At 36.2% G+C, this 9887-nt stretch overlaps 1 protein-coding gene across 1 annotated transcript; it reads right to left on the reverse strand.

The window, feature by feature from the left end:
* LOC109226266 (monothiol glutaredoxin-S1-like) lies at positions 2387 to 2927 on the reverse strand. The gene has a single exon (XM_019391054.1). It carries the CDS (start codon positions 2895 to 2897, stop codon positions 2589 to 2591), a length of 309 nt encoding a protein of 102 aa, XP_019246599.1. The 5' UTR covers positions 2898 to 2927; the 3' UTR covers positions 2387 to 2588.

The raw sequence follows: 9887 nt of genomic DNA on the forward strand, positions 1-9887 counted from the left end.
GGTGGATCTCCTGACAGGAGCTGGAGACAGACTAGGGGCAATAGGAGGAGCAGGAGCAGGTTCAAGGACAGGAGAAGAGTGAGGAACAGACACAGGAGAAGTAATAGAAGAAAAAGAGGGGGAAGCAACAGGTGTTGAGGACGAGACAGGATCAGGTTCATGAGAAGAGGTGTAATGAAACTCATCGGAAAAGAAAGGAATAGGAGAAGAAGATGATGTAGAAATAACATATGAAGGAGAGACTGAGGCAAAAGGGAAAATACCCTCATGAAACACTACATCTCTATAAATAAAGGTTAGTTTAGTAGCTAGGTTGTAAAGTTTATAACCTTTCTTAGCCAAGGGATATCCCAGGAAAACACAAGGATCGGCTCTAGGCTGAAACTTGTCCTTGTGACACTTAGGAATTTTGGAGAAACACAAGCAACCAAAGGTTCTAATGTGAGTATATGAAGGGGGTTTCCTAAAGAGTAATTCAAAAGGAGTTTTATTGGCAAGCAACTTGGAAGGGAATCTATTAATGAGGTAAGTGGTAGTGAGGACACAATCACCCCAGAACTTAATAGGTAACTTGGATTGAAAAAGTAAAGCTCTAGAGGTTTCCAACAAATGCCTATATTTTCTTTCAACTACCCCATTTTGTTGTGGTGTGTGTGGGCAAGATGTTTGGTGAACAATGCCATTGTCAACAAAGAATTGGCCAACAAGAGCACCAGACCCAATTCAAGAGCATTATCACTTCTAATAGTTTGAATGCAAGTTTGAAATTGTGTTTTGACCATGGCAACAAAAGCTTTAATCACAGGAAAAGCATTACTTTTAGACCCCATAAGGTGAGTCCAAGTGGCTCTAGTGAAATCATCTACTATAGTCAAAAAATATTTGCACCCATTGTAAGTAAGAATGCCATATGGTCCCCAAGTATCCACGTGTACAAGTTGGAAGGGATGAGAAGTTTTGATAGAGCTATCAGGAAAGGATAGTCTAGGTTGCTTAGCTAAGGGACAGATACAACAAGTAAAAGGCTGTTTGGAGGAAAATTTGCATGGAATGGATGAAATATCCTTCATTCCGACAAAGGGGATATGCCCCAACCTATTGTGCCATAAAATCTCCATTTTATTCAAATCAGAATGGTATGTACAATGATTATCAGTTCCAATGGCAGCAAATGGAGAATGGTATTTACAATTGGAAGACATAGAAGAACAAGTAGGAAAACTATTACAAGCAGCAGCAAGAGCAGTAGAATCGTCCCTTTAAAACATGTGAAAATAGCACGAGCTAACCAGTTTTCGGATTGGTAATTGAAAAATAGCTAGCGTTTGCAAAGTCATTGAAAGATAGCCACTATTTTGCTGCAACGCGGAAAGTTCCAGCATAATATACTGGAGATTGGTGCACCTGTGTATGAACTTCCAGCACATTATGTTGGAACTCCAACACACGAAAAGTTCCAGCATAATATACTGGAGATTGGAGCACATGTGTATGAACTTCCAGCATATTATGCTGGACCAGTATATTATACTGGAACTCCAGTATATTATGCTGGAAGTTCAGTATATTATGCTGGAAGTCCAATATATTATACTGGAACTTCAGTATATTATGCTGGAACTTCGGTATATTATGCTGGAATATTTTATTTTGAACAGTGTTTTAGTTCAGATTTATCATTACATGAAAAGTGGCTAAATTTCGATTACTTTTGAAACTGTGACTATTTTTCAATTATCACTTGTATATCTGGCTATTTTTGAATTTCACCCTTAAAATATGAGTTAAAATGGGTTAATCCATTTTCTAGCCGCAATATAATAAGTTGAAAACGGTTTGACAACAAGTCGAAAACGGGTCAAGAAAGGTAACCACTGCATTTTCACGCGGTAAGTAACCACTATCACTTGATTCTATTAAGTCTTCTTTTTTTGGTTGCATCAATACTTTACATTCGGTTATCAATAAGAAAGATCCTATCCAAACGACGAACTTTAATGCATTAGGGTAATTGAATGAATTCGATAAGATTATAATATCTACGTACGTATATACAGTGGCGAAGCCAGAAAATTCTCCAAGGATGTTCAGACCTGAAAAAAGTAAAAACGTTTCTTGACAAAGGATGTTTAATATATGTTATATACATCTAAAATCTAAAAGTTTACTCTTATATACAATATAATTTTTCGTAATATTTCGATGAAGAGTAGTCAATTGACAACCCTTAGCAAAAGGTGACTTCGCCCCTACGTACATACATATGCGATTGTAGTAGTTTGGTAGTTTAACGTTTTGAAACGCAGAGTAGAAGAATATAATCGCTCGTAAGTAGGTTTTAGAACAAGGTCTTGTTGATGCAAGGATTTGTTTAACTACTCAATATTGTATTATTTCTATTAATTAACGGAGAACTGAAATTATTGTATATGATCAACATTAGTATAAGCTTTAACTAAACTATCTATGTGATTAAAACAACCACCAAATACTTCTAGAAGACTCTATATATAGCTGCTGGGACTACTATGAACTACGTATTATGAAATGAAGGTCTAGAATACTTGCTAGTTTTAGCAAATTGATCTCTATATCCAAATTGCATTAGCTTTAAGAAGCAAATTCTTGAGTTTGCCTCTAACATTAAGACTCATAATTTCATTAGAACCACCAGCAAAATCTTTCCCAATGAAAACTGCTGGCACACTTAGTTGACACCCTAATTCAATCAATGCGTTCTCCATTTGCCTCCCATTTGGAAGTTTATCGAGCTCGTAAACTGTAGGGTTTGCTCCAAAACTTCGGATTAGGGTTTCGATAGTGTGAGACATGCAGCAAGTGGTTTTGCTAAAAATCACCACTGGACTTTCTGCTCCCAACTTCATCACCATATCCATCTTTAGACCTCAAAAGAGAAGTTATATGTTTTTTTTTTTGCTTTTTTTTTTTTTTTTTTTGTGAAGAAGTGTAACTGAAAATAAAGAAAAATGTGACGCCTAGTAGAGAGAAAAGCTGTTTGTATTGAGTTTGAGGCTTTAATTGTTATGAGAAACCTGAAGTAGTAGAAAGGCTATATATAAGGCTTAAAGTGGTGCATGTCGGTGGATGTGCAAATTATTCCTTGATCATCATCTATTTTTCAAAAAGGAACAATTCGTCTTCTCTAGGACTTGTTAATTTTGTCATGTTGTAGTCCTAATAATTTTCAACGAAATATTTTACTGTTCGAATTGAATTCCTGGAAACAAACATTCTTTTACTATTTTATGATCCGATCCATACACAGTATGATTACGATATCATTATTTAATATAGAGAATGAGCACAACTACATATATACTGTAGTGATTGACAAGAAAGATCCTTTTATGTCTTAATCTATTAGTCTTAAAAAGTGAAAGATTGAGCATAGATATGTGCAATCTGCAGTCTGGTGCACAAGGTGTCTGCGTTCATCAATGTGCGAGAAGAGGTGCACCCCTTCAGACATGTGATGTAGACACCCTATTCTAATGCAAGTATTAATGGTCACTTTTACAGCTCGAACTCGTGACCAATAGGTCACACGGAAATAATTTTATAGTCACTCCAAGGCTCCCTTCAGAATATAGATATCTTCTCAAACTAAAAAATTAATATTTTTAATTAAATTCTTTTTTAATCCCATAATACATAATCGCATTTATTGATTTGGGAAATGGAAGCCGAGATATCCTAAAAACATGCTGTTGCATAAAGTCCATAATATTATCCGTACCAAGAGAAGACAAAAGGAGGAGGTATCATATATTTACAAAATTGACTTTGCTTTAATTAGCTGGACGGGAATAAATGCCTTTTCAAATATTCCAAACAGTAAATCACATGATAAGAAGAAGAGTACTACTATACATATTGTTCTCCTTATCATCAAGGGATTCTTCTCTCCTAAAGAAAAAGGGTCTTAATTAGCAAGAGAAAAAGGGTCGATTGCTACTTCGAAAGGCCATATATTATCTCCTCTTTGGTCCTTTTACGGAGAAGAGGTAATATGGGAGAATGATCACCTACTTCTAGAGGTGGAACTAAAGTTTAAGGTACGGGTTCGGCTGAACTCAGTAATTTAAATTTAGATTTTATATTCATCTTAATAAATTATTGTATGAATTATTAATTTAGAACCAATAACTTAAAATGATTAGAATTTCGAATTCATAAGATTCTAATCCTGACCCACCTCTAGCTACTTCAATTGATCTCCGCAAAAACTAATTTGTGTGATCATTTTTCCTCAGCTATTTCTCCTTTTTTCTATGTGGTAGTAAGCCCATAGGCGGATTTATTATTCAATATATGAGGCACGTGGACCCATGGTATTTCCGCTAAATTAGGTATTTTATATATATATATATATATATATATATATATATATATATATATATATATATATATATATATATATATATATATATATATATATATATATATATATATATTACTTTTCAAAATTCATCTAAAATTATCATGTTTGGGCCCCAACATGCCTCTTAAAAGGTGAATGATGCACTTGGTTGAATGCTGAGTTATTACCTAGAAGAAAGGGACCAATTCCCACTTAATATATTTTTTCTCCTTTCTTTACTAGCGCACCCCTATTTTAGAAATTCTAAGTCTGCATCTGATAGGAACACTCTAATTAAGTGGTAGCTGTGAGCATGTGATTTTTGCCTTGCACGAATTACTCCTACAGATTTCTTTAATTTATGATTTTTTCTTTTAATTGTTTAATTTGTAAGAATTAATTGCACAATTTTCGTGTTTATTCGCATTTTTACTGTGAGCATTTTAGTTGACATGATTCATAGAAAATAGTACAAAAATTCGCATTGCATTTGCATTTAGGATTTTATCTTATTAATTAGTAATTAGGATTTCACAAATATATATAAAATCACAAAAAATAGAGTTATTTTTTGCTTTTGTTTAATTTGTAACTTTGATTTGGTTAGATTTCTTTTAAATTTGGTATTTTAATTAATTTTTATCAATTATTAAATAGATTGGGTAGGTTAATTTAGTTTAGAATTAATTTAGATTTTTAAGCTTTAATTTGAAAGAAAAAGAAAACAAAAATCAAAAGAAATTGAGTCTTTTTACTTTAAAAGGCCCAAATGTTGGGCCAGTCTCTGATCTAACTCCCCAGGCCCAAAGAAAACCCGGTCAAAATACCCAAGTCCGGCCCAAAACCCATCCCGCTAACCAGTTCCAAAGCCCCCCCATCAACCAAACGACGTCGTTTCATCCAAAATAATCAGGACCGTCGAGGTAAGGAGATCCAACGGCCCCGAAGTGGGATATCATAAGTATAAAGCTGTCCGAACCAACCCCCCCCACCCCCTCATCTCTCTCCTCTCTTCAAACCCTAGAGACCGCCTGTCTCCGCCCTGAGCCACCGTCCGCCGCCGCCGAAAATCGCCCACGGCGGCGGCGATTCTCCAATAATACCCAAAATCACACCAGAACCCCTTCTTCCCCCCCTGTCACGAATCCACCACGATCTTCCTTCAAATCCCATCGGAGCCTTTCGAAACTTCAAAACCCTAACGCCGCCACAGTTTCGCCGGTGGCGGCGCCGCCTCCAAACCCCCTCGAAACAACACCCCATAGCCCCCATGCCTCCCTCATGCCTAATATGTCATTGGTTTCCTTTGAATATGCCCAAAATTCTTCAAATATTAAATCCGAGACTTGAGCCTTAGGAGTCCAAAATTGGATCTATGCATACAAGGTCACTCTTCTGCATTTCCTCGTTTGTTCAATCCTGTTGTGACACAAAAGAATGGCACTCGTTTGGCATGGTTTTAGGTCAAATCAGAGTACTAGTTTCGATTCCGAGCTTAGCCGGTGAGTCCCTTTCATGTTTTGTTTTTTTTCTCTTCTTTTGTTCTCTTTTTCTTCTTTTTTTTTGTTTGTGATTCACTTTCGTTCTTCTTCCCTCTTTGATTAAGATCATTTCCATCGAGACTAGGTCAAGGTCTTGAACCCATGACCTCTTTTCTTAGTGCTCGCTTTCCCCTAAAATTTGTTTTCTGATTTTCTAAGTTAATTTAGTTTTGTTAATAGCATGTTTAAATCTTTGATTTCTTATTCTGATCACATAGGTTAATTTGATTAGGTTTATTTTGATAGTTCAATTAGTCCCCTGTTTGTTGGTAATCGTTTGATTAATCAATTTGTTTGGACCCATGTCGGTCTTTAGTGTAAATACAGGGTGTTTAAGGGGTAACTTGGGTAATGCACTGAGAGAATCTCTCAAGTAACTGCCCAAGGGGCTTCCTAGAAACTTCTAGTAGGGGGTTTGCTAGTAAATTGTAGGTCTAACTTGACCAACAATTCATAAATTAAAGGACTAAAGTGTAAAAAATAAAGTCTGAAGTTGCCCTAGTAACTTGCCTATAAAGGCATTGTTACTTGGAGTACAATACAGATTTTTAAGCATTGAAAAACTCTAGAAATTTGGGGCGGCTGAACCCTGAAATTTACTACTCCATTGAATTTTTTGGGTGAATTAGAGATTTCCAAGTCTTGAATCACAATTCCAGCTCACATAAGTTTGAATATGGACTAGCTTTCCTTGTGCTTTCAGTAGTTAGAATTGCAGAGAATTTTAGAGTATCATTTTGAAGTTAACTGGGCTATTCAAGTCGATTTCTGGGTCTTGTTACTGGTTTTGGTGGCTGTGACTTCGATTTGAGATTGTTGTTGCTCTTGTTGCTTAACACTGCTGCTTCCTCTTGCTGTTGCTGACCCCTTTCTTTTACTTTGCTCAATTCCAGGTACATTTGTAATCCCTAATGGCTCATTCAATGCATGTGAATACTTGTGAAATCCAAATGATGAAGCAATTCGATCATACGAATCTGTTTTGGCTTCCATTACTAGTTAATGTGTAGTTGTAGTTTCATTTAAATAAATGAGTATTGGTGTTAGATAGGACTATGTGTGTTATTTAGGGCTGTTTAAATTTGTTTGGTAGTTAAATCGGACAGATTGTGGATTGTATAACCAGGATTGCCTGTAGAATGTTAAGTTTGTCATGAGTTAATTCTATGTGTATAATTTGGACTGTTGAACTGTTATTAATTGGAGTTACTAGACCATTCTCTTCACTTCGTACAAGTAGGAGCTAATTTTACAATATCACATGCAGTATCAGTTTGAGCTACAATATTAGGAAATAGAAATGCTTAGGATTCCATATCAAATGTCTTGCTGGATATAATAGTAACATTATAATAATCCCGAGTTCCAGTATTGATTTTCAGTTTTTGTTTAGTCAATACTAGATTTGTTTGAGAGGTACACGGATTAGGTCTAAAGGCCTATCACAATTCCAGATTAAGTGCTAATACATAACTTGAGTATTAATTGACATGTGAATCTGGGCATTAGCTTAGTTTGATTGTAAATATTTGGACCATCAAGATAGGCCCAATGTGCACTGCAGCTGAAGGCCTATCCGGTTTTCTTGCCTCATTCTGGAATATGAGCCCAAAGTTTGGCTGCATCATGAACGTAGACTGCCTAGCTCAGACAACAGGATTGCTTCATGTTTGGGTCAATTCTTAGGCCCAAAAAATTGTTATAAGTCAAAAACCCCTTTTAAAGTTACATCAGAAATATGGGAGTTGGTTTGCAAGTATAAATTTAGGTTTTCGAGTTAGGTAGCGGGTTCAAACTAAGAGGGTCTACCCTTTTGTTTGAATTCGGACTTGAACTTGAGACCCGAATTCATAAATGCAAATTAATTAGCCCTTTTAGGGACAAATAATAAATAGAAAATCATAGTTACTTTAGGACTGGCCTTTAAAATAAATAAATTGAGATGAGCCTCGCCAAACGAAATGCAAAACTTGCGGGGCCCTCATTAAACATTTTATTAAAATATTTTAGAAATTCGGGACGTGCCATTTAGCGAGTTTTCATGGCCTCCCGCAAAGTTAATAAGACGTTAGCCACTCTAGGCGCGCTTTTAAATAATATCACCTTCTTAAATACGGGTGTGCATTTCATGCGACCCAGATCCAAATCCCAAAACGCTGAATAAGAGGTGTTGAGGATCCGGGTGCATTTCATGTGACGTGATCCAAAAACACGCTCTTAAACGGTGTTCACTTTCCGTAAAAAAAAAAATAAAACTAAAAGCGGTTGATTAATTCTTAAAATTGCACTATAGGTTGGAGCTTGTAGTAAAAATCAGATTTTAGCCATTTATGATAATTTAAGCGACCGTGCTAGAACCACGGGATCCGGGGGTGCCTAACACCTTCCCTCGGGTCAACAGAATTCCTTACACAGAATTTCTGGTTCGCAGACTCCAATTGGGAAGTCGAAATTTTTCCTCGATTTGGGATTTAAATTAAACCGGTGACTCGGGACACCAAAAGCCCATCCTTTCCCGAGTGGCGACTCTAAAAATAAATAAATAATCCCGTTTCGAATAATGTCACTTTAAATGGAAAAACTCCCTTACACATTATCCTTCGGGGTAGGTGTGTAAAAAGGAGGTGTGACAGTAGGGTGAAACATCACCACTAAACTACACTTCTAAGGATTAACTCTAACCCTCATTGCAACACGCCACAGGCTGTTGCGACTACTTCAAGCTAATAATAACTTGAAAGATACAACTCAAGTACCTAGTACAAATGCTTCTAAGAAAAGCTGAAAGGTACAAATCAGAAGTTCATACTACAATTGAACTGGAATTAAAGACAGAGACATGGAACTGATTCTTCAATCTTGTTCATATAGCTGTAGGTTCACACTCTTGAAACTCACAGGAATTGCTCACAAAATGCATTGCGATTTTGCTTTCAATTCTTGCTTAACTTCAGTATGTGTGCATCTCCTATGAAAGAGGAAAAAATGATATTTATAGAGTTAGTAGAATAAGGATTAACTAGAGGTCTAGTGCTTTACTCTTCCTTGGTGGAAGAGTTCTAGTTATCTTCTACTTCCAACTCTTTCCTCGTCTTGGATAGAGTTCTTTTCAAGTAAGGAGTCATGCTCCTTATCAAATATGCAATCTTTTCGTTCAGGGATTATCAGAAATAACCACTTATACGTATTCCTTACATGTGCATGCCTTTTGCTTGATTCTGACTGTAAACTGTGTACAGTGTCCATGAACCTGGTTCATGCATGTGTTCCTTTGTCAATCATCAAAACCAAGACCGCTCAGGTTAACATGCGGATAGACTGCCTAATATATATGCACGTGGACCCATGGTCTTTTCGCTAAACCAAGTATTGTATGTATATATTTATTTAAAATTTATCTAATATTATTTATTGTCCTCCATACTCAAAAAATTGAATATCGCACTTGATTGAATAGTGAGTTAGTTCGGTAGAAGAATAGAGATCATTTCCTACTTAATATATTCTAATCTCTTTTCTTTAGCGGTACACACGTATTCTAGAAATCATAAATCTACATATGACAGGAACTCTCTAATTAAGTGGTAGGCTGAAATATTATCACTAAACTGCAATTCTATTCCAATTTAACTGTTAATTTGTACTATCATTGTGGTTAGTATATTTTACTCCTTACTACATAAAAGACACTATGATCAGCTTCTATATCTCAAAAGAATTACGCGGAAATTGACAATATTTTTCGTTGAAGTTGGAGGTGAACAATGAGGATTTTCAAAGTTATAGAGAGGTACCCTTGCCCAGTTGCCCTTTACGCTAGTAAAAAGGGGGAAACTCAACCGCCAAAATCGACCGATATTGGTCGATAATTGGCAAAATCGACCAAAAAACGACCGATTCGTGCCGGTCGATAATCGTAAGGTTGGTAGAGCTAACCGACTGACTTTGGTCGGTATTTCCCGGCC

Source organism: Nicotiana attenuata, chromosome 5 (assembly GCF_001879085.1).
Source record: "Nicotiana attenuata strain UT chromosome 5, NIATTr2, whole genome shotgun sequence".
Taxonomy (NCBI): domain Eukaryota; kingdom Viridiplantae; phylum Streptophyta; class Magnoliopsida; order Solanales; family Solanaceae; genus Nicotiana; species Nicotiana attenuata.